General features: G+C 31.5%; 3 protein-coding genes across 4 annotated transcripts; 1 reads left to right on the top strand and 2 right to left on the bottom strand.

The window, feature by feature from the left end:
• Nucleotides 1–9,927: 9,927 nt before the first annotated feature.
• Nucleotides 9,928–11,563, bottom strand: LOC120273467 (transcription factor CSA-like). 2 transcript variants are annotated; one of them, XM_039280091.1, is made up of 4 exons: nucleotides 11,402–11,563; nucleotides 10,925–11,226; nucleotides 10,472–10,834; nucleotides 9,928–10,366 (listed from the first exon to the last, which is right to left on the bottom strand). In XM_039280091.1, the coding sequence occupies exons 2-4, from the start codon at nucleotides 11,193–11,195 to the stop codon at nucleotides 10,263–10,265; spliced, it is 738 nt and encodes a 245-aa protein (XP_039136025.1). In that variant the 5' UTR covers nucleotides 11,196–11,226; nucleotides 11,402–11,563; the 3' UTR covers nucleotides 9,928–10,262. The 2 variants fall into 2 exon arrangements, with proteins under 2 accessions (XP_039136025.1, XP_039136026.1); XM_039280092.1 differs by having other exon boundaries at nucleotides 11,431–11,563.
• A 9,985-nt stretch (nucleotides 11,564–21,548) lies between these two features.
• On the top strand, nucleotides 21,549–22,452 carry LOC120274098 (glutathione S-transferase U10-like; the record flags this gene model as incomplete). The annotated part of the gene is made up of 2 exons (XM_039280848.1): nucleotides 21,549–21,797; nucleotides 21,879–22,452. Coding segments are annotated over 2 exons (405 nt in total), but the record flags the coding sequence as incomplete, so codon positions are not given.
• A 253-nt stretch (nucleotides 22,453–22,705) lies between these two features.
• Nucleotides 22,706–25,282, bottom strand: LOC120274097 (50S ribosomal protein L27-like). Its single transcript, XM_039280846.1, is given in 5 exon segments — nucleotides 22,706–23,203; nucleotides 23,289–23,339; nucleotides 23,341–23,411; nucleotides 23,488–23,577; nucleotides 25,164–25,282. Coding segments are annotated over 4 exon segments (450 nt in total). The 5' UTR covers nucleotides 23,576–23,577; nucleotides 25,164–25,282; the 3' UTR covers nucleotides 22,706–22,963.
• Between the last annotated feature and the right edge of the window lie 52 nt (nucleotides 25,283–25,334).

Below are 25,334 nucleotides of genomic sequence, written 5' to 3'. Positions count from 1 at the left end.
CATCTACGGATGTTCTTAGAGTTCTTGTTATCTAAAAATATTTGATAATAGCCATAATTATTTATATAAAAATTATACAAAATTATTGTTATTTACTGTATATAGTTATTGTTTAATACTGTTTAAATTGTTTTATATTTTGTATAAATTAATAGTAACTGTTAGATGCAAATTTAACAACTACGGTAGAATATTCCTAAATGACGCACCCTCCGTATATAAACTAATCCATTGGTTTTTGTCACAGATAATTACATTTTTTTACTGTTGATTATATAATTCAAAAGATGACATAATAACTACCGATGCTTGCTTTGGTGTTGTTATCTGTGTCTCTTTCTCTGATTTATATATGTTTGTTTATATATTGCTTAGATTAGCCTGACAAATAAATGTATTTAATTTGTGTTGGTGTCTTTGTTAAGTCAAAAATGGCTGCTATTTTGAACTCATTTTAAGCAAGTGTGGTTGAGTAGATAAAGTTAAGCTAATTTTATATTTTTTTAATCCCTAATTAACGGATCTCGAGTTGCTTAAGAATTAATGTCTTTGAGCACATGTGTTTGTTACATTGCATGGATGCTGTGTACTAGACTTGATCATGATGTTTCTGAATTTTAGTTTGTTATGTTATGTAGTATGGAATTATTTAAATAAAATTCAGAGCATTAGAGAATATATACACGAAGCGTGAAAATCTAGGGTTTGTTCGGCTTTTTGTTTTTAATTTAATTTTTAATATGATTTTTGGGTGGTGGTGGTGATGCACTTTGAGCTCTTATTCAATTAGTAGAAAAAATAAATGCAGAAGTCATCTTTCGCTTTTATAAAATAGATAAATCACTGATTAAAAAATAATAATAGGTAAAAAACCACAAAGTATTTTATATCAGTCTCAAAGATAGAGAATGTTATTACTCCCTTTGTTCTTTTTTATCTATTATTTTTTGAACATAAAGAAGCATTTATTATTTTTTTTCCAAAGTTACCCTAAGAGAAATGTAAAGATATAAATTAGAGGTAATTTTGGAAAGATAACTAATTTTTTTTATTAAATTATGTGAAATAATCAACTTTTTTAGTATGTGAGATTCGGTTATTCACGACAGATAAAAAGTAACGGAGGGAGTATAAAAAATATATTAGTATATTAGGAAGGGGTACTTGTGATGACAAGAGATAAAAATTATCTATTTTTTGTGTCTTATTCAAGATAAAATTGAATTAGTTATTATTTATGCATTCAATGAATATTTTTTTGAAAGCAAAAAAATAGATATACTATCGTCATCGAATACAGAATTTTATTTATTATATTTTATTGGTATTGAATCTTTTGTGCAGGATATACATTTTAAGAAATTTTAAAATTGAAACTCAAAAAGCACATAAGACGAAAATATTAGTATTTGTTAAGCTTGACTTTTCTAAAATGAGCTTCGCTTGTCACCTGCTTGTAAAAATAAAATAATAATAATAAAAAAGGGGGAAAAAATAGTGATGAGAACTTTTTAGAGAACAGTGGATCATGTGCATTTGTGCAAATTGTCCATGAGAAAGACAGGACCTAACTCCCACTTGGGTGGGACCTAATTCGTACACCAATTTGGTTCATCATTTCCAATTTTTCCTTGGTTGCCTTTTTTTTATTATTATTATTTGTATGCACCATCTTGATTGATATTTATTTATTCATTTATTATTTTTGTATGTCTTGAATCTTGATTGCTCCAAGTTTTTTTAGATTTTAAGTTACTAACACAATTAGTTTAGTTTTTTTTAATAAAAAAATTATCATAGAAATGTTCATGCATGTTCTTTTCTAGAACTGCATGGTATACTGTTGGTGTTGTTGAAAAAGTAAAAAAAAAAAAATATGGGGGAAAAAAATTAAAATGGATATATTTCTAGATTTGGCATTTTAATTTTTATTTATTAACATAATCTTGAATCTTGAAATAAAAAAGTTGCTCATATATTTTTCAAAATATATTATTTATGATTTTATTTTTTTTTAATAAATATGGACAAAATATATTAGAAACGTACATAATAGTAGAAATATCTCTTTAAACAACCTTCTGCACTCATTTTGTATGAGTTGAGGTTCAAATCTACTTTCTCAACATGACACAAACATCCTATGCAAAGACTCTGATATGGAGAAGTTGATATGCTGGAACATCTTAAGAGGGTCATTATAAGTCTCTACATCTGAACCGTTGGATTGGTTGTAAGAAATTGGGCCCAGGATTAGCTTAATCTTGGCCATCAATGTAAACATATAAGAACTAATGACTTGTATTGGAAAAACTAAGGAATGAAGTGTGTTTTGAGTGTGTTTTCTTGGATTTCTCTTCCATCTTGTGTTCTTTTCCATTGATTTCCAGGTTCTTGCTTGTTTCTTTGAGTTTCCTTTATATCATTGGTATCAGAGAGAAGACCCTGTCTGTGGAAATGGCAAACAATGGGAAGAAGCAAGACATTAGGGATCTTGAGAATCTCATCAAGGAATCTGATGAGAGGCATCAGAGGGCTATGGAGGAAATGAGGGAGCAGAATCTGAAAGCATTGGAGGAGCTGAAATTGATGATTGTGGGAATGGCAAAATCATCTCCAGAGGGAGTGGCGCCTGCACAGCCTTCAATTCCTAATGGGGGTGCTGAAATTTTGGGTTCTAGCTTGAGTATTAGTGGTGAGAACCATTATACTAAGTTGGAATTCCCAAAATTTGATGGAGCTAAGGTTGAAGAATGGCTTTACAAAGCGGAGCAGTTCTTCGATTTGGATCATACTGCTGATGTATCTAAAGTCAAGTTAGCCTCAATTCATTTTGAAGGCAAGGCACAATATTGGTTTCAATCTTTCTTGAAGGTGAGAGAGAGAGAGGAAAGATGTTGCTGTGGAAGGAGTTTGTGGAAATCTTGCTGGCAAGATTTGGCGAATAGTTGTTCAATGATCCTTTGGCTGAGCTCAAGAAGTTAAGGCAAGTATGTTCTCTTCAACTTTATCAAGAAGAATTTGATTTAAGGTTGAGTAGAACTAGTCTGAATGAAGAGCAAGCAATCAGCCATTTTCTGGGTGGATTAAAAGAAGAAGTGGAGATGTTTGTTAGGGTGTTAAAACCTACTTCTTTACAAGAAGCATATGCATTGGCAAGGGTTTAGGATGCTCTTTGGAATAAGAAGGGTTCTTGGGAAAGATCAAACAAAATTCATGTTAATAAAGGTGGTGGTATGCAAAGATCTATGGCTAGAACAGTGGTGAATGCAAATTTGAATCATAATGAAGCTGGAAAGGGAATTCTTGCTTTACATGGTACAAATTCAGATAAAGATCCTACGAAAATGAACAAGAAACTATCTGGAAGAGAGATTGATGAGAAGAGACAAAAAAGCTTGTGTTTTTGGTGTGATGAAAAGTTTGTGCCTGGTCACCGATGCTACAAGAGGCAACTGTATATGTTGACTATAGAGGGGGATGCTAATGAGGATTTGGAAGTGAATGAGGAATGGGAATCTGGTGAAAAATTGATGCTGGAGAATTCTGAAACTCTGCAGCTATCTGTGAATGCCTTAACAGGTATTGGAAGTTTTCAAACCATGAGGATTAAAGGCAATTATGGTACTAGGACATTGTTTCTGTTAATTGATTCAGGGAGTACACATAATTTCATTGATAGTAGGATTGCCAAGCAAATGGGATGTGTTCTGGAACCAATTTCTGGTGTAAGAGTTTGTGCAGCAAATGGCAATATGATTGTTTGTAATGAAATCTGTAAGCAGTTTCAGTGGGGCATGAATGGCAGAATTTTTCAAGCTGATTTTCTTATCCTTCCTTTGGATAATTTTGATATGATATTGGGTATACAGTGGTTAGCTGATCTTGGTGATATCATGTGGAACTTTAAAAGATTACAGATGAAATTTTACATGGGAAATCAAGTATGTTTGTTACAAGGGGAAAAAGAGAGAGAATGGAAGATGGTGTCTGAAGCTAATATGCACAAATTATTAGTTAAAGAAGCTCAGTTGTCGTTCACACAGTGTTACACAATTTCAATACAGCAGTTATATAGTGAGTCAAGGGAGACTTCTGAGAAAGATCAATTGTCTGTGGTTACTGCAAAGTTGCCTGTAAAAATTGCTGAAGTTTTGCACAGTTTTGCTCACATTTTTGAAGTGAAAAGAGGATTACCACCATTCCGACAATATGATCATCAGATCAATCTAAAGGAAGGGTCTCAACCTATTAGTTTGAGGTCATACAAATTTGGAGCTTTGCAGAAAGATGTAATTGAAAAGCTAACACAGGAATTGTTGGAAGCTGGGGTAATTCAACATAGCCATTCCCCATTTTCTGCACCTGTAGTTTTAGTGATAAGGAAGGACAATTTGTGGAGGCTTTGTATAGATTACAGGGGGTTGAATCAAATCACAATTAAGGACAAATTTCATATGCCAATCATAGAAGAATTGCTTGAAGAGTTAAATGGAGCTTCAATTTTTACAAAGCTGGATTTAAAGGTGGGATACCATCAGATTAGAATGGACCCCAAAGATGTACATAAGACAGCTTTTAGAACACATATGGGACATTTTGAATATCTGGTCATGCCTTTTGGATTGGTGAATGCTCCATCCACTTTTCAACATCTAATGAATTTAATTTTTAAGCCTTACTTGAGAAAGTTTGTCCTAGTGTTCTTTGATGATATCCTTATCTATAGCTGCAGTGAAATGGAGCATGTCGAGCATTTAATTAAGGTTTTCCAGTTGTTATCAGATCAATCTTTGACAGTTAAGTTAAGCAAATGTAGTTTTGCAGTAAAACATGTTCAATATCTTGGTCATATTATATCTATGGAAGGTGTGGCTACAGATCCTGAGAAGGTCAAAGCTGTTTCTGATTGGCCAATTCCTACTACTCTCAAACAATTAAGAGGGATTTTAGGATTAGCTGGGTATTATCGTAGGTTTATCAGGAACTATGCAATGATTTGCCAGCCTTTAAATGATTTACTGAAGAAAAATGCAGTTTTTGAATGGAATGAGTTAGCATTGATTGCATTTGACTCTTTGAAGAAGGTTTTAATTACGACACCCGTTTTGGCTTTACCTAATTTTGACAAAGAATTCACGGTGGTGACAAATGCATCAAGTGGAGGAATTGGAGCTATATTATTACAGCAAGGGCATCCAATAGCATTTATTGGCAAGGTATTGTCAAAGAAGCATCAAAGCTTGTCTGTATATGATAAAGAGCTATTTGCAGTGTTGTTTGCTGTGAAGAAATGGCATCAATTTTTAGTGGGCAGACATTTCATGATCAAAACAGATCATAAACCGCTAAAGTTCTTGATTGAACAGAAATTATCAACCCGTAGTCAGTATACTTGGTTAGCCAAGTTAGTGGAGTATGATTATGAAATTCAGTATAAGAATGGGAAATTAAATGTAGTAGCAGATGCATTATCAAGAATAAGCTCTTTGGAGGTGTTATTGCAGGCTATGTCAACTGTTACTTCAGATTTAATGGAAAGAATCAAAGCCTCATGGGAACAGGATATACATTTGCAGCCAATTATACAGCGGCTACAGGAAGGGGAATTAGTTCATCACTATTCATGGTCTCAGAATCAATTAAGAAGAAAGGGAAAGATTGTGGTGGGATGAGATGACAAAATTAGGAAAGAAATTTTACAGCATTATCACAACAGTTCTTTGGGGGGACATTCAGGAATTAATGCTACTTACAGGAGGGTTTCTGCAGTATTTTACTGGAGGAATTTATGGAAGCATGTAAGAGAATTGGTGAGAAATTGCTCAGTTTGTCAAAGGTTTAAACCAGAATTGATAGCATCTCCTGGATTGATTCAACCATTGCCCATACCCTATACAATTTTCACTGACATATCCATGGATTTTATTGAAGGTCTTCCTAGATCTAATGGAAAAAATGTTATATTGGTGGTGGTTGACAGGCTTACTAAATATGCCCATTTTATACCATTTTCTCATCCTTATACAGCAATGGATGTAGCTCAACTCTTTTTGGACAATGTCTTCAAATTACATGGGTGTCCAGCTTCTATAGTAAGTGACAAAGATCCAGTCTTCATGAGTAGATTTTGGAGTGAATTTTTTAAAATTCAAGGAGTTGAATTGAAGCATTCCTCAGCATACCATCCTCAGACTGATGGTAAAACGGAGGTGGTAAATAGATGCCTCGAATGTTATTTGAGGTGCATGGTTGGGAATATTCCCAAGAGTTGGAGTAAATGGGTATCGCTAGCTGAAGATTGGTATAACTCATCTTTTCATTCAGCAATAGAGATGACTCCTTTTCAGGCATTGTATGGGGTCCCTCCTCCAATTCACTTACCTTATATTCCAAAGGATTCACCTATTGAAGCTGTGGATCTATTGCTCAGAGATAGGGAAGCTGTGATACAGTTACTCAGACAATCAATAGCAAGAGCACAACAAAGAATGGCAAGACAAGCCAATAAGCATAGAACAAATAGAACTTTTCAAATTGGGGACTTAGTGTTCATTAAGCTCCATCCTTACAGTCAGAATTCTGTGGTTGCAAGGGAATTTCCCAAGTTATCTGCCAAGTTTTATGGACCTTACAAAATAATTGATAAGATTGGTAAATGTGCATACAAAGTGAACCTTCCCAATGATTCTGTTGTGCACCCGGTATTTCATGCTTCCCAATTGAAAGCTGCTTTGGCCTCTGAATAGGAAGCACAAGCATTGCCTCCTTCTGCTTTGCCAACTTCAAAGTTGAAACCATTAGCAATACTTGATCGAAGGTCAGTTAAAAGAGGGAGTTCAGCTGCAACACAGTGGCTCATTCATCGGGTCTAACTCTTCTCCTGCTGATTCGACTTGGGAATTTGCGGAAGAACTTCAGTTGAGATTTCCTGACTTTTTCCTTGTGGACAAGGAAAAATTAAAAAGGGGGAGTATTGATATGGAGAAGTTGATCCTCTGGAACATCTTAAGAGGGTCATTATAAGTCTCTACATCTCGAACCATTGATTGGTTGTAAGGAATTGGGCCCGTGGATTAGCTTAATCTTGGCCATCAATGTAAACATATAAGAACTAATGACTTGTATTGGAAAAACTAAGGAATGAAGTGTGTTTTGAGTGTGTTTTCTTGGAATTTCTCTTCCATCTTGTGTTCTTTTCCATTGATTTCCAAGTTCTTGCTTGTTTCTTTGAGTTTCCTTCATATCAGACTCGGTGTCAATAAATCTTATGGTTGTGCTAATTTTATAGTATTCATTATTTTTTTACTATAATAAACTAATTGTTTTTTTTAGCAGGGTAGGGCATTTTATATGCCCTATTTAAATTTGGAAATTATAATGTGTGTTCTGTTTATTATATACCCTCTGTTGAGTTTTGTGATTTTGTAGGGGTTTAAGTGAGAAAGACTTAAGTTAGCATTTAATTAATGATAATTAGCAGCTCATTAGTGAGTCTCCGACCAGAGTTATGACCAAATGATCATATCTTTGAACATTAATAAGCCGGTATTATCATAAGCTTTATTCAATTCCTGCATAAAAAGCGGTGCATTTAACTAATCACTTTTTTTTTTTACTTCTTATTTATTTATTTACTTTACATATTTATTTATAATTAATCCTGTGTATGTACTCATTTTCCGTTATGATTTCCATATTTTATACTCAATTACTACATAAAAATAAGATTTTTTTATATAATTATGAATTTTTTTTATCTTCGACTAACATGGGTTTTTATGAGTTACCGGCTCTAAATTAATTCATGATCTCTATCAACAACGGTAAAACACTTGCTTATAGTTAATAATTAAATAGCCTAATGATATGACACACAAAAATACAAGAGATAAGGCCGGAATTTAAATATTTTTCTAGTAATACTGTTTTTTGTAATATTCATGCATTGTACAGTTTTGGCTCAGGAATTGTTCATCAATACATCAATACTGTTCATTGAGTCCTGTAGATCCCCAGTGAGAGTAACAATAGTTTTACGTCTCTAAAATTATATGGTAGGAGAATTTTTTTAAAAAGATTCGTAAATTATTATAACTAGTGCAAAGAGGTCATTTAGATCAACCCTCTTGGGTTCTTTTACACCACGGTAACCAACTTGAAATTATTTAAATTTAAACACGTCATATATATATATATATATATATTAAAATGATACATTATTTATAACAACACCTTGTCTTATTAGAGTTAATAAACTCAGTCAGTCAAAACACACCAACAAAAAAAAAAAAAGTTTGTTAGTGAACCGTTTCAAAACACCAAAAAAACCAAAAGAGAAAACGAAAACAGAAGACGCAGAAGAGAACGAAAACAGTTACACCAAACTCTAATAACCTCTTCTTCTTCTTCTTTTCCTGGTTTCCCTCCTTCTCCACTGAAAACCGTTTTCCGTTTCCCATTCTTGTCTCCCCTCAAACCCACGCCTCTTCAAACTCATAACCCCCTCTTTAAATATGCCCCAAAACCAGCATAAACGTTATTCTCGCCTTTCTTTTTTTTAAATTTTTTTAATAATATTATTAAAAAAACGCTATATTTTATTTTTAAATAAAAAATAAAAATAAAAATGTTTGTTTGAAGATATATAGGGGATGCACGTTTCCCTTGCTGGCCTCACGTGCAATGCATGTCAGAGGATTCTCGTTCTGTCCTGAACCTTTGTTTTTTTCAACTTTGAGGGGAAACGCGTTTCTCAATTCCTTCTTTTTGGGAAACGTGTCTTTGTTATTGCGACAAATATTATTATTTACTATTATTCATTAAAAATTTAATTATTTTTATGTGAAATTGTAATATTAATTTTAAAAACTTAAGCTTTTAATGTGAGTAAATGAGTTTGTTATTATTACTCAATGTGTAACTTTCAACCAAGAATGATGAGCATTGTTTACACAAAGGACACTAAGGTGCACTACAACAAGAACAACAACTACTAGAAGATAAAAATTATTTATTTATTTATTTTATTTACCTTTAAAAAGAGATGTAATTATTTGAGAGAGTTAAAAACCAGAGTTATTTTATTTTATTTATTTTTAAAAAGTGGTGTATACTGACAGAGTAACTATTGAGGAGCATAGCATGATTGAAGTAGTGGGCAGGGAGAGGTTTGTAGGGGGTATAGAGAAAGAGTCAGAGAGAGATTTTAGTGATTAAAAAGAAAAAAAGAAAAAATGGATACTAATAAGACCACAAGAAAACAACATTACTTTTATTTGCCATCTCTTCCTTTTCTCTTGCCATATATGGGAATGGAATCATGCCAACTCTTCCCTCTGTTTTTTTGTGCCCATTATTTTCTCCCTCTTTTTTTAAAAAAAAATAATAATTAAAATATATATATAGGTTTAAAAACTTAAATATGCATTATATATATCACTAAACGGACTTATAACCTAACGATATCCCGGGTCCCTTTATTTAGGAGAAATGTGAGTTCGACTTTTTTGACCATGCTCTCTAGTTTCAAAAAATAAAGATATTGTGGCAATTCCCCGTCCACATAAACATTATAAGTATGTTTAGAGGAGAATTTTCTCCAAATAATATAAAAATCTCGTATTTTACCATTGGGCTATATCAATATTAGGTGTTTGAAAAAGAGTTATTATTTATTTATTTATTATTATTATTATTATTATTATTATTATTTTCTCACCACCACTTCCCCAACTTCCACTTCATAGTTAAAACACAAGAGTTTTTCCTCAAACATAAGCATGCATATGTCCCACTCATTCTCCAACTCTTCTTTCAACTTTTTCAACAATACACAAACACACATAATATGAACATGTTCTCTCAGTCATGAAACTTTAAAAATATCAACTAAAAGAAACAGAGCACAACAGAAAAACAAAAATAGAAATTGAATTCCTCTGCTATCTTTTCATTCCCATCTCAACATTACATGTCTCTCATCAAGAAACAAACACTTTTGTTTTTGTTTCACAAATAAGAAACCTCCACCTTCAAAACCACCATCACCATCCTACTTCCTACATTAGCTTCTCAGTCAATAATTAATATATATCATATATATATAGTTCAGAAAAAAAAGAAAAAAAAAAGACACAAAGAAGCAGCTTTGATTTCCTAATAACAACATAAGCTTTCACTTACAAAGGACCAAACAAGAACATTGTATTGTCATTGCTGCATTCAATGATCAACAACTACAACTACAACAGAAAAGCTGCTTATGTTGCTCCAACACCAAGAAAGTCTATGAATTGCATCCTAATCTTCTCACAAGAATCAGATTCAGAATTATCAGCAACAGCCTTGTTTGCTATCTCAGAAACTGCAACAATAAAAAAATAATAATAAAAAAATAAAACCAAATAAGAACAGAACAAGAAGAAGAAGAAATGAGAAACAGAAATGAAAATGAGATGTTTGTGTTTACCAAGAAGGAAATCAGATGTTTGTGGAGGATGAAAAGGAGGAATGGGAAAGGAAATGGAGTTGAGAGAGAGATCAGTGTCAGTAGAAGTGATGGTGCTTTCAGCACTGGAAACATTGGTGGCAATGGAGGACCTTCTTCTCTTGTGAGCACTGGATTGTTCTCTCTGTTTCCTTGCCATGATAACATGCCAGTGATTCTTCACAGCATTATCTGTTCTTCCTGGAAATAGTCTTGCAATCAGTGCCCATTTGTTTCCATAAAGTCTATGAGCAGCTAACAATCTCTCCTCTTCTTCTTCACTGAATGCTTTCCTGTTTATCCTTGGATCCAACTGGTTGAACCATCTCAATCTGCAGCTTTTCCCTGTTTCAAAATCCAAAAACTTTTTTTTTTTCTAAGTATTTATACATCAAAGACAACAAAAAAGTATATATGGAAAAGTTTGATGAGGACCTGATCTGCCTTCAAGTTTTTCAGCAATGAGGTTCCAGTTTTGGGGACCAAACTGAGACACAAGTTCTCTAAGCTTAGCATCTTCAGCAGGTCTCCAATGACCTCTAGCACAGAGCTTTTGCTGTCCATTCTCAACCTCCTGCTCTCCATTAAAGCTCAGAGCTTTCATCTTCTTCTTCCTCTCATCTACACAACACTCATGTTCTGCTGCTTGAAATAGTGATGGTGGTGGTGGTGGTGGTGGTGCAGAGAAGAACCCAATCTCAGCCATTAAACACACTCAAAACTTCTCCTTTTCAACTCTAAAAACAAAAAGAAACACAACCAACAACCACTACTCTTCACACAAAGTAAAGAAACAGAGCATTCAAACAACAACAACCATAAAACACAACAACAGTTCACAAACAACTCAACAACAAGCAAAGAAGAAGCAAGAAGAAGAAGAAGAAGAAGAAGAAGAGGACTTTGTCTCACTCTTTCTTCACAGAGTCTGGTTCCCTTACTTTGAGACTGAGTGCTCAGGATTCATGAACAAGCTCAAAAAGAAGCCACTCGTGTGGGCTGGGACTCCTCCCACTGCTTCATTCCTCTTTCCACTCTATATAAATCTCATATATATATATATATATATATATATAAAGATACAATTTTGATTGATATATGAGAGAGAGAGAGAGCTGAGAGAGGTGAGGTTGTGTCTGAGTGTCCCTCGCCTTCTTGACAAAAAGCCCACCAGTTCCTTGTCTCTTTGCACACACCCCCACTTCTCTTGGCTTTTTTCCAAGCCATTTCAAGTAACCAAATAAAGTTCCTTCATATATATCTCTAAAACCTTCAATATGTTATATTTATGATGATATTTATTATGATGATGATGATGATGATTCTTAGTTAGAGCTCATTACTTCAAGCTCCTCATTAATGCAAGTCCAATGATGTTCTACTAGCAAACTACTTCTTTTAATATTACTATTATTATTATTGTTATTATTATCTTTAAGTAAACTAAACTAAGTTGTTAGTGTGATTTTCAAAAGATTTTCTCATTAGTTAATCAAGATTAAGGTGGAAGATGATCTTTGCCAAAAATGTTATGTATATATATATATGTTTATGGTGTTCTGACAAAAGTTTAACACGGTGATTTTTTTATTTAGCATAGATTGGGACTAATGAGGACAGAGTTATATATATATATATATATATATTAGATAAGTTGGAACACAATTAAAGAATAGATTCTTAGGATGAATCATAATATGGTTTTGAAGATTGAACTCATCTTTTTTTAAAAGAGGAGGCTTGCTTTCCACTTGTTTGTTGGATTAGAGAAAGTAAAGGGAAAAAGAAAATAAATAAATAAATAAAAAGAAACACATTGTTTTGGGTGGTATTATAATATGTAGGGATAGCTAAATCATGTTGGTTTCTTTTTATTAATATATATATATTCATTCATCTTTTCCATCTTATTATTTATTTATTTGTACTTTTTAAATTTTTAATAAATATAAATTAATTATTATAGAAGCATCATTATATTCTAAATTTACAATATTTGAGAAATTGCTAATCAATTCAATGTTAATCATGTTGTATGAGACTAAGTAATCACTATAATTATTTGCTTAACTACAAATTAAGTTGTGGGGTTTATGATCATACTTGTTTAAATTTTAAAATTAATTAATTAATTATATTTCAAGCTCTCACAATTTTCTAACACAAACTATGAAATACAACATGTGCCCATATGCCTATCAATTATCAAGCCCTCAAAATTACATTGAACTTAATATAAAATTATTAATTTTTTTCCTAATAATATAATTAAAAATCACTTACATTATAATCATTCATATTTTTCTTAACCAATAAAATTCATGTGTATATATATAAAAATTTAAATTTGAAATTCAAGTATAAATATATTTTTGAAGGAGAGAGAAAGAAAGAGTAAGTGACAAACCGACCCATGTGTGTGTTAAATTAAAAGTGGGACAGAAAAACAAGAAAAGAATTGGATTTGGTCTCAATTAGCCACTATTTTTGACTTCTTGTTAACATGCCTTATTTATTATATCTAATTATTTTTAATTAACTAATTAATTAACTAGATGTGAGGCATGATTCCGGCCATACATTGCATGCAATATATTGCCACAATATATATATATATATATACATATATATATATATATATATATTTAATGAGAGGAAATAAAAATAATGGTGATGAAAATGTAAATAAACCAACAAGAAACATACCAACTTTCCGTTAATTGTTCCTTATTGTTTATATAATTAAGATTAAAAAATGATAATCTATATTTTTCTTTATAAATATATTGGTAGTTGAAATGACTTCAAAAGGCAACTAAATGATGAGTATGGATAACAACAAAAATTGTTGAAAATGAGTTTCAAGTTCAACCACTCAAAAGCGGTCCCTCTTTATTTGTTTTCTTATTATTATTTTTTTTCAAAAATATTTAAAAAAATGATGATTTTAAAATGAATAATTAATTAATTAAATATTGAATATTTATATGTACATAAATTATACTTGGATAACTTAAGCAAATAATTTCAAGTAAATACATGGTAAAAGAGATTTATTTTTATACAGTGATTTTAATATTGGTCTGAACTGATTTAGAACCCATAATATTTTAAAAAAAACTAGTGAGTCTAGATTTTAAAAAAAATATATCTAAAACCTCTATTTTTTTTTATTAATTCAAAAGTAATTAAAAAAAAATAAATGATCATAATCAAGCACCCCTCCAAAATTTACAACCAAAACCATAAATACCATAAACTTGGGAGTAAATATTTACTTTTTAAAGATGATAAATAATAAATGCATAAAAATAAAAAATAAGATAGAAATAATAATTACTTAAAACACATTGATGAATGGGTTGGTTAGGTTACTTCTTTGACTAGTACTACTACAGTACTCCTACTAAAACACTTATGTAGAAACTTGCAGGTGCTCAGGGAGACAGCACTGCTTCCTTTTCACCAAACTCTCTTTTATTATTTCTTTATTTTTATTTCTTTTTAATAATAACTTAAAAAATATAAATATAGATTAACATCATAAAAAGAGAACAAAATGGTGAATTTTTTTTTATAAATAAATAGATAAATAAGATATATGGTTTTTTTAATGCACCGAAACGGCATTGGGGGAAAACGACAAGAGAGTTCAAGCTCGTCGCACGTGCGGGTTCACACGTGCGCGGGGAGTTGGGTCTTTGGGTTTTTGAAGGTGGGCCCCCACCAAAAGAACCGTTTGGTCTTCGACTTCACGTTTTTCGTCGTTTTCCGGGAAACGCGCGTTTGGGACCGGAACTGTTTTTCTTATTATTTTTATTATTTTATTTTTATTTATTGTAGTAATAAATTTATTCTCTCTATTTTCGCATGAGTGGGGGAACACGTGTGAGGATATGGCTGGGGATTTCCAAGGACACGTGTACGGCTTGCAGAGAGTCTGGTGTGAGGGTTGGAACTTGGAATAATGTCTGGACGAGGGATCCGCTGTGTGGCCGGACGGATGGAAGTTGGTCCAATCCACTTTTTTTTCTTTTTTTTGGTTATATATATTCGCCCTCATAAATATTAAAATTACATATATAATATAGATAATGTTTGACTTTGAATTTTAAAAAAATATATATTCTTAAATATATATATAGTTATTTATTATTATTTTTCATATGGATGAAAAGTTGGTTGAATTGCATTGTATTTATTAAAAAAAAAATTTCATGCAATGGAGAATATATTAATGTTTAAAAATAATGCTATTTGTTTAAAATAAATTTTCCAAATATAGACTTAGTAATCAATTGAAAGGAAACATTTTATACTACATGATTAATATTATATTTTTTTATTTATTCTCTTCATATTAACCCACATAATATTTATATTTATGAAATTAAAAAAATATTTATTTAATTCGTCAGAATTATCTAATTGATAAAAATTTGAAATTACTTAAATCAAAGTAATTTTTAATTTGAATCTTTTATATAAAAATAAAAATATTTATCATAAAATATTTATTTTTTTTATAGAGTTCTCAGTAGTTCGTTTAAAATGATTTTAAATTGGTTGTCCTTACAAAATATATTTGAAGAAAAAAAACTATTCTATGTATTTATTTATTTATATAATTAAAAAATAATTTAATTTTGAATAGTTGAGATTGAGTGTTTGGATAGATGAGAAGTGGGTAGAGATGGGTACGGATTAGGGATGATTGTGCTAGTAGTACTAGTAGTGTGTGTGTGTGTGTGTGTGTGTGTGTGTGGGACCTAAGTGAGGTTCTAGTTCTACTACAAAAAGTCTTAACTTAACGTGGTCAACACGTTTCATCAGGTATCATATAATGTGAATTACCAACCCTACATAATTTCTAGTTTATTAGGTTTTCAATGCATCTCTCTGCCTCTCTATAGACTATATATATGGATGTACTTTAATTAAGGTTTTTGTTTTTCTGCCTATATATCAATATGTACTTTATTATTATTATTTTTATTTAAAAGATAAATACGATTATTTAAAATTTACGAGTCAGAGATGTACATCGATGTGGAACGCATTCACAAGCTTCATAAACCGTATCCTTATTTTGAGTAGGTTTTTGATCTCAAGTATGTCTGAAATAAAACCTTATGTAAGGGATCTTATACCAATAGACCAAAAGACTGTTGATTATATTAATATGTAATTTAATTAAAGTTTTTTTAAAAAAAATTTTATTTATTTGTTTAGGTTTTTTTGAGCAACAATGGATCTGATAGTAGGTTAATAATTTCAGTTGTTTTTGGATTTTTCAGATGTCTCAATATTCCACCTGTTATGTAATACAACTCTTAGGCCCAATCTCTAGCACTAGAACCAATAATTGTTGGTGAATAGAATTTTGATTTAGTATTATTTTTGTTGTAAGAATTAAATCAGTGAGTTGGATATGTGTCAATTGTCATGTATGATTTTAGTTTAGAGTTTATATATATATATATATAAAGGTAAATAAATTATTTTTTTTTTAACTAATATTATGAGAGAGAGTTGATCTCTCAACCTCTCATCTTGCAAGAGAAAGAGTTACCATCCATTCACTATAAATGTTTCAATAAATTTTCTATTAATTTGATTGAGTATCATTGTTTTTTAATTTGACAAAACCTTGATGATTAAAATATTAGTAAAAGTTCAATCATAATCATGACCAAATGAGTTGATTTGGAAAATTTCTTTTGAATTCTTTCTATATGCAGTATAAAGCTTTATTTTTGTGTTGCTTTTATAATTTGCATCACTTTTAAATTTAAAATTTTAAATTAATAATTTAAGAAAATCACAAACTATGATGTAATTTGATCATAATTTTGATTTAAGTGAAGTATAAATTCATATACTCCCTCCGTTCTATGTTAACTGTCACATTTAAATTTTTTTTAATTATTTGCCATTTTTTAAAATTTTATAAGCATTAATTACTTTTTTTTTCCAAGTTTGCTCTATTTCTAGTTCAGAAAGAGATGTATATGTGCATTATTATTAAGAATAAACAATTTTAACAAAAGTAAATGGGTCTAATCATAATTTTTTTTAGATGGTAAAAACTTTAATGGCAGTCTTAATATTTGTGCAAAACTCAAATGTAATAGTTAATATAAACACATGGAGTAAAATTCTCTTTTGAGTTTTCTATAATTGTCTTTAATATCACTTTTGTAATCAATTTTCATTTCCTGAAATTACTAAAATCCATTATATAAATACATGAAAATATGAAATTTGATCATTAATAATCCAAGAGTTTTTCTTTTTTTTGTTTTTTACAAATGTGGACAAACCATGTTTGAAGGGTGTGCAACTGTTTTTTAAATATACCATCCTCTTTTACTTTGATACAATAAAGATTTCATCTCTTGTCATTGCCCAGACTCAAAGGACTCAGTGTCAATAGACTATAAATGTTGTTGGCAAGAGATAATATTTAATAAGATCTCTCATGGCCTAAATTATTAATATATTTTTTTCTCTAGTAAATATAAATGTTTATATAAAAGTTTTCCTTTATATATAATTTAATAAAGCAAATGGAATATGAGAAAGTAACAAGAAAACTTCTGGCTATCAACTCATTGAGAAAAAGGAAAACAAAACCCTTAAGTTGTAAGCGAATGGAAGAGAGTACAAATTTGAACAAACAAAACTAGGGTTTCCACCTTTAAATAGAATCTTGTTATGGCCCTATACTCTTTTAGGTTGAGGGAGGTGTGGGAGTCTTGTCAAGAGATATAAAATTACTACAAGTCTAGGGTTTCACAACTAACAAACCCTAAATGATATTCAAATTTGGACAAATAACTCTTTTAGGTCATGATTTCTAGGCCTCCAACTTGTCAAAGCCCTGAGACATGCATGCATGACCTAAAGAGACAAATAAGTCTTGTTAGTTTGATTAGGGCAAAGAATCACCAAGAAAGTGACCTAAACCAAAAGTAGTGGAACATAACCATGACAACATGATACTCAAAAAGATTAACCATGTGATCTTAGGAATAAATCGCTAATATCTAACCTAAGATTTTTTGTCTCATTCTTTAGGGTTTGCTTTTTTTTTAAAAAAAAAAGTGGGAAAATCATTGATTTATTGAAAGGAAAGACGAAAGTACAAAGAAGAAAATCCTCTCACCAAAAGTGAGAGGAACAAAGTACAGAAAATAAAATAGAGAAGCAGAAAGTAGATAATAGTCTAAGCAGGCGGAAGATATATATCGTCTGACATCTCAGGCCTGTCTAGAAATGTAGAAGGAGCAACTACTCCTGAGTTGCATCGTGGTCGGAATCGCTAGTAGGGTTTGAGGCTCTAGCACTGTAAAAGTTGAGTGAACGCTTGATTTTCGGTGATGAGACGGCTCCCCCACGTGTTCGTCGCAGGTTTCGTGCACTTATCGCCTTTCTCATAAAAAAATAATTTTTAATTATGTCAATGTATCACACCATACAATTTTTTTTAAATTCTAATAATACCTAATATTTTTTTATTTTAAGAACAACGATAGGTCTTTTTTGATATGTATTAGAAAAATATAGAACAATTCCGTGATAGTTTTGGAGTTTGAGAATACACATAAATATATGAAACTTAATATAACAAGACAAAATTAATTTAAATAATTAAAACACAAAGTACATGCTAATTAATCTAATCTTAATTAAGGAGTCTCACTAATTCCAAAAATCCAATGCCCAAGAATACTAGCTTCCATACCCTCCACTAGAATGGACAAAATTACTTGGTAACATTAAACTTTGAAACCTAGGAAGGGTCACAACCACAAACATCTAGAAATTATAATCTACACTCTCTCACATGTCAAACAATTACTTAGAAACTTTCACGGGCATTAAAACCTACATAAACTAATTAATTATAATTAACATAACATATAAATGTTATCTATTTTAATATTTATTCTCTTTTCCCTAAGTCTCCATCAAATAAGTTGGTTGTTGAAGTAAACCATGAAGATTTCATATATATATATATATATATATAGTATATGACGTATTCTTTTGTATGTTATCTGGTTATTTGTATGAGTTAATATTTATTAAAAATTATTGAACTTTTGATATGGCCGACAGAATCTTATGTCATTAAAAATTTTAAAATTTCTAGTACATATTCTTTTAAATATAAATAAAATAAAATAAAATTACTAGCTTTTGAAAAATTAATAATGCATTTCATTCTAAATTAAAAGAACAAAGTTTAAAGAGAAATGAGTCAGTGGATAAACTAAATCGAATAAGTTATAGAGACCATGACTTCATGACTATATGTGTTCAAGGTTGTTTGAAAATAAAATTACTAGCTTTTGAAACATTAATAATTTATTTTATTCTAACTTAAAAGAACAAAGTTTAAAGAGAAATGACTCAAATGAGTCGGTGAATAAACTAAATCGAATAAGTTAGAGAGACCATGACTTCATGACTATGTTTTAAAGGTTGTTTTCATATGAGACATGAACATGAGATTATTTGGTTTGTTAACTTAAAAACTCTTTAGGGTTTGTGTAGGGAGAACATGTGTGTGTGATCACATGTGTGTGTTTTGTTTGCTCTCAAATAATAACAAATATATATGTTTAATAATAATAAAAAAATAAATGATTCATTCCTTGTGATCAATGGCATACATTGTAACTTAAATATTCCTTACTACTTATATATGTTAGGTTTCGCTGAACTTTCTTTGTAACCAATTACATGTATTTGGCCTATGTTAATCGGATGTATTAAAAGCATAATGTTTAATGATTTTTTTAATAGTTTAATGGTTAAGTTAATTAACATGTTAACTAGTTGATCATGATAAACCACATTGGAGGTAACATAAATAGAGTTGAGTAGCACAAGTAGTCAAAGTGTTAAGTCCAATGGTTGTTAATATCAAGGTAAAAATCTTTGTGGTCAAATGAGACTATCATTTTTCCAAAGCTTCAAACACTTTTGGGAGATATCAACATTCAATTAGTGATGAAAAGATGGTTTAGGGTTTTGGAAATCATTGGTACTAGTGAATTACTTAGACTTTATAAATTCTAAAATATTAATTAACTTGAGGTAAATCTGTGTTTTTTTACAACAACATTACTTTTTTAAGTTACTTACATTGAAATGAATGACAAAATATTTAGCATGTTTTTACTATAATAAAACTATTAAATAAAATATTAATATGATAGAGAATAGCTAGATTAGATTAAGATCCACAAATTAACGACTTCTTAGTTTATCAGTATTAAGTCTTCTACATGGGGTTTCTCATATTTAGACAATGAGACAGATTTCGAACCTTATCTCATACAAAAGTGAAAAAAACAAATGTATTTGAGGTAATAATTTTACACATGTATATACCTCTGACACGTAACTTATTCACATCTCATCGAAAAAGAAAATAAAAGATTGCCACCAACAACCACTTTTTAATGAGCTTTGTTTGGTTCAATGTTTTAGGGTTAGAAAACAAGTTAACAACCATTTGTCCCTTTCTTTGAGTATCTCCATGAAAACCCTAGAATATTTATTTAATAAAATAAAAAATAGATAAAAATTGCATAGAAGGGTAAGCATCTTCCATTCCATCCATTACCATGGACAAAGTAGGTTTACATCATTCTTCACAAGAATCACTAAACCCTATATATATTTCATTCATATCTTGGAACTCCCATTTGCAACAACTCCTAAGGACTATGTCCCCCCTCTCCTACCATTAATTTTTATGTCATCTGCTTGTCATCAAGCTTTCTTCTTATTATTATTTTTTAATTAACTTCCATGCAAATTATTATATTTTTAAATTCTGAAATTTTCTCTCATATAACCTCATAAGTTTCTCACATTTATATAAGATTTTAGTAATTAAAAAAATTAATTATTTATCCTCATTCATATTATCATCCATTTTGTTGCCTTTTTTTTATTTAACAGTTTATTTTTTTTATTTTTCTTGATGAATCACACCCAAGACATTCAGTTCGAACATACTCTTTAAAGTCTAATAGAAAGTAAAAGAATTATAAAAATTTCAAGGGGTTTTCTGCAAATATGAAAATTTTGAAAAAAAATCAAATTTATTACCCGTGATCATTTATTATGTTTTAGAGATCAATCAAAGTAAATTGATCAAGATATTATTCTATCTATATGGGTATTTTCCAGATATGTATTAAAAAAAGACTTCAATGTGACATATTATTAATGTTTTCTTCAAAGTCCCTTGGCTTATTTAGAAGGAAATTTTTTTTTTTAATAGAATAAATAAAATGATCATCAACATTTAACCTCAAATTATAAACAATATTAATAAACACAATAGCAGTGTCAAGCTTCTGATATTTTTTTTTTAATTAGCAAAGTCACCAATTTGATTAAATAATTTAGTCTCTTCTCTCATCAATTTTAACCTAATTCAACCGATGAAGTTTCTTTCAGTCTCTTCCAAACAACAAAATTTTTCTTTCAATATAGCCCAAATCAATCGGTTGAATCAAATTAGGATTACTAGTCAATGACAAACCTTCTAATTTTTCGACACATAAATACATAATATAAGATCTTCCTTTCTTTTGTTTCAAGCTTAATATTTGGAAGAGAAACTTTGATTAGTCTAGCCTTTTCCACAAACAAGAAGATTAGATGCCCTAATTCCACAACTTCTCTATACATGAATAGCATGGAGAAGTTGCTAGTCAATGACAAAACTTCAAATTTTCCACACATAAATATATAATATAAAATATTCCTTTCTTGTCTTACAAGTTTGAAACTTGGAAAAGAAACTCTGACTAATTTAGCCTTTGTCCACAAGCATGAAAATTTGCCCTAATTCCACAACTTCTCTGTATATAAATAACATGAAGAAGAGAACTCTTAATCATAACAAAAAGAAGAAGAAGAAGAAGAAGAAGAAGAAGAAGAAAGTTTATAGAAGAATGGAAGAGATTAAGGTGAAAGATTCATGGGCACAGGCTGAGTGCATACTGCACCATGTTGGAATGTGCCCTAAAACTCAAAGGGGGTGCCCTATGAGTTTATTCAAGAAGACCTCATTAACAAGAGCCAAACACTAATCCAACTAAACCCAGTTTATCATAAGGTACCAGTTCTAGTAGTGGATGGCAAACCTATACCAGAGTCACTTGTCATCTTGGAATACATTGATGAAGTTTGGAATGATAAGGACTGGCAGCTTCTCCCAAAGGACCCCTATATTAGGGCTAGAATCAGATTCTGGGCTGGTTTCATCTATCAGAAGGTATGAATTAATTCATGTGTATGAATTCTAAAATATGAACAAGGCTAAATGCTGTTGTTGTTGTTGTTGATGATGATGCAGTTGTTGCCAAATTGCCATACGATCATATCAACATTCGGGGAAGAACAAGACAAAGTAGCAAGAGAGTTTATTGAGTACCTGAACATACTGGAGGACGGGCTGAAGAAAGAGTTTCCCTGGTTATGGAGGCTCATTGTCGCCGTTTGTCCATGGTGAGAAGCCTGGATTGCTTGATCTGGTCATTGGCTCTTTATCACCTGTGTTTAAGGCGCTTGGAAAGGTTGCCGGAGTGGAGCTGCTGATGAAGGAAAGGACACCGTTCTTATGGTCCTGCTGTGCAGCCTTTGTCAATCTGGACATTGCTAAGGACTTCATTGTACCTCATGACGAATTGTTTGGGGTCTATAATGGTCAAGCGGGAGAAGCTGTGTGTCACCGTTGGAGCTTGAGAGCAGTCAGCCATGTTGTTTACAGGGTTTGGTGTGTTTCCCTAGGTTCAAATAAGGCTCTTCACCAGCAGTTTTTGTTGTTGTTGTCATTATCTATGTGTTCGTGTGGTTTGGCTCTATGATGTTCTATGCTAGTAATAGTCTCATCGAATAAGAGAATTATAAGTGATTGTGTTTGTTTTCTAGATTCTACTCTCTTCATGCAAAATGATAATTGATTCATGCGTCATAGTCATCGCTTACTGCATCATCTATTCAAATCTCCTCAGTATATAGAATTAAAGAAAAAAACAGAAGAAAATAGCAGGTACAAAATGCTAAGAAAAAGAACATAGAACTGAACGAGATCAGAAATAATAATAAGGCCATGTTCTCCAAGTTTGGAAATAAGGAAGTCTAAAGTATACATTTTGCCAAACACATCGATATTTTTCAGCATGCGTCACAAGAAAATCAACTGTGAATTTCAAAAATGAATTCAGCCAACTGACACACAGCACAACCACAATACACTCTTAATTATTTCTCAGGTGGTCCTGACTATAAATAAGTTGCTTTCGGACACAAAACTAAGGAAAAACAGCAAAACACAGTAGTGTTATTAATTTAAGGCCAGAAAAAGATACAAATCTTGTTGATAATTCTAAGATACTAGAAAAGATTCAAGTAATACACTAAAGTTCAATACCAACATGACTAGCACAACTGACCTTCTGCCTCAGCTTCGGTTTCAGCGGTAGAATAAAGGGGGTGAAGATCATGACCTTCCTTGGGGACGACATGCACCCACTTACGGCCACTCAGCTTGTGGCGCTCAAACCGCACATTCCCTTCTTTCAAGGCAAAAAGGGTGTGATCCTTCCCCATTCCAACATAATCTCCAGGATGGAACCGGGTGCCTCGCTGACGAACAATAATGTTCCCAGGTATCACCCTCTGCAAAGCAAACAAGAAAAAGAAAAATATAGTGAAGAACAACAATGTGGTCAGATGTATGATTCAGTTGAGCAATTAAAGCAACCTCTCCCCCAAACTTCTTCACACCAAGATACTTTGGATTTGAATCTCGTCCCATTCTTTGTAGAACCTGCAGTCTTTTTTGTGGCCCAACGCCTAAAAATCAAGGTCAGTCCTCCAGAAATCTCTGAAAGCAAACACCTATATTTTCAGTCTAACAATTTGAAATCAATGACGATCAAATAGTGTTGAGAGATTACTACCGCTAGCACCAATATAGACAGGAACTGATGAAACCATCTCCCTGAGACCTACACTTCTGCAGAGTGTCGAGAAATTCATCGGGTTCATTCCTGAGAAGAGCACCAGAAAAGCACTTCATTTAACAGATTGGCTAAGTACTATCATAGACGCTTCCGGTTTAGATTATCAAACTTGAAGTTCAGAAGAAACAATTATAAAAGTTTACTCAATGCTACATGGTTTCAGGTTTAATGTTGAAGGTTTCATGTAATAGTTACTTGTGACACTGGGAGGGATCAAGTTGCTTGATTTGCTCTTGCCCCGTATCTATTCCAGAACTAAGAAAAGACAGAGGGCTGCAAATGATACATGTCTTTGAACTTGATATAACTTGAACCTAAAATCAGATATGCATACCTAACTTGGACCTAATAGCCGCAAAGGAAACCAAGTGATTGAAACAAATTGTCATTTTCAGGTAAAGAATAACCAGTCTACTTTGGCTAATTTAGGGAAAATATCTATAGATATATATATATATATATATATATCTTGAAAATCAACCAAGTTATGCATTCAACAAAATAGAGGTAAGCCTCAGAAGTATCCTACTTTCCATAACCAAAACACATGATACACATTAAGAAGCAGGATAAACTTAAGATAACACCCATTTTATTCTATATAACAGATTCTGCAATTGAAGGATTCAGCTAAGAAATCAACTCATTATAAACATCCCTACATTATGATCATTCAATAATTCAAAAAGGATATTTCTACATCAATGTCAAAGTCTGTAGACAGAATATAACTTCAACTACTTCTAGCCAGACTCATGTGTAAATAACTGCTTACATCACAGTATAAATACAGCAATGCAACAAACATCATAATAGGAAATATACACAAACCAAGTTGCTCAAATAATGTAACAAGATAAAAATCATCAAACCATGGTCTGAAAGCTGATACACTAGAATGTCAAATATAACAAAACTCCATTTTGATCTCATTCCACAATCGACAATAAACAGGAGCTTAGAGCATTAGGATCTGTTCATTCTGCTATAATATATCACTCAATCAACCTTTGCACAAGAATTTTAATTCTCCGTCATGTATATGTTGATACAAGAGTTTAATTTTCACAGAATCTTCATCAATCCAAGACAAGCAACATAAACATTTTCACTGAATATTCATTAAAATGTTATCCATAACTAAGGTGGTGTGCATTTTCTTCTAATACGTACATTATATGAAAACTCAAAACTCTTCCTTGCAACGCAAATGATCAAATTTATATCCCACCATAATAATTCAACAGCATTTTCCTTCAAATTAGGGTTTATCAAATAAATAAGCACTCTTAACTCCACCGTGCTGGTTTCTCAAGCGAATTAACGTACTATAATGAAAATTTTCAAGGAATCAAAGATGAAAATCTATACCACACCAATGATAAATAGCAAAATCTATGCAAATGAACAAAATCCTCAATGACTACTGTTGAATTTGAAGAAAAGCTGTGATGAATTTCTCAAAGGAACCAACTTTCAGATGATTCAAACACCAAAAAAACCGATTTCGATCATATATTTTGCGTTTAAAACAAACATGAAAAACGACAAATGGGACAAGAACAACATATCCTCGGAAACCGACGTCGCATGGATAGTGATGGGGTACTCACTGGTGTTTGGATTGGAGAAGAAGGCGGAGACCGACGGTGATCGACGGATGGGGCTGCAGAGGCCGCCGGAAGTGGATGAATATGGAGGAGAAAGCTTAGAAGTTCGAACAAGAAGAGAAGAAGAGCATTGAGGGGCCTAGGGTTTAGTACATTAAAATAATTATTTAATAT

Source organism: Dioscorea cayenensis, chromosome 12 (genome assembly GCF_009730915.1).
Source record: "Dioscorea cayenensis subsp. rotundata cultivar TDr96_F1 chromosome 12, TDr96_F1_v2_PseudoChromosome.rev07_lg8_w22 25.fasta, whole genome shotgun sequence".
Lineage (NCBI taxonomy): Eukaryota > Viridiplantae > Streptophyta > Magnoliopsida > Dioscoreales > Dioscoreaceae > Dioscorea > Dioscorea cayenensis.
This window is presented reverse-complemented; position numbering and strand designations above follow the sequence as displayed.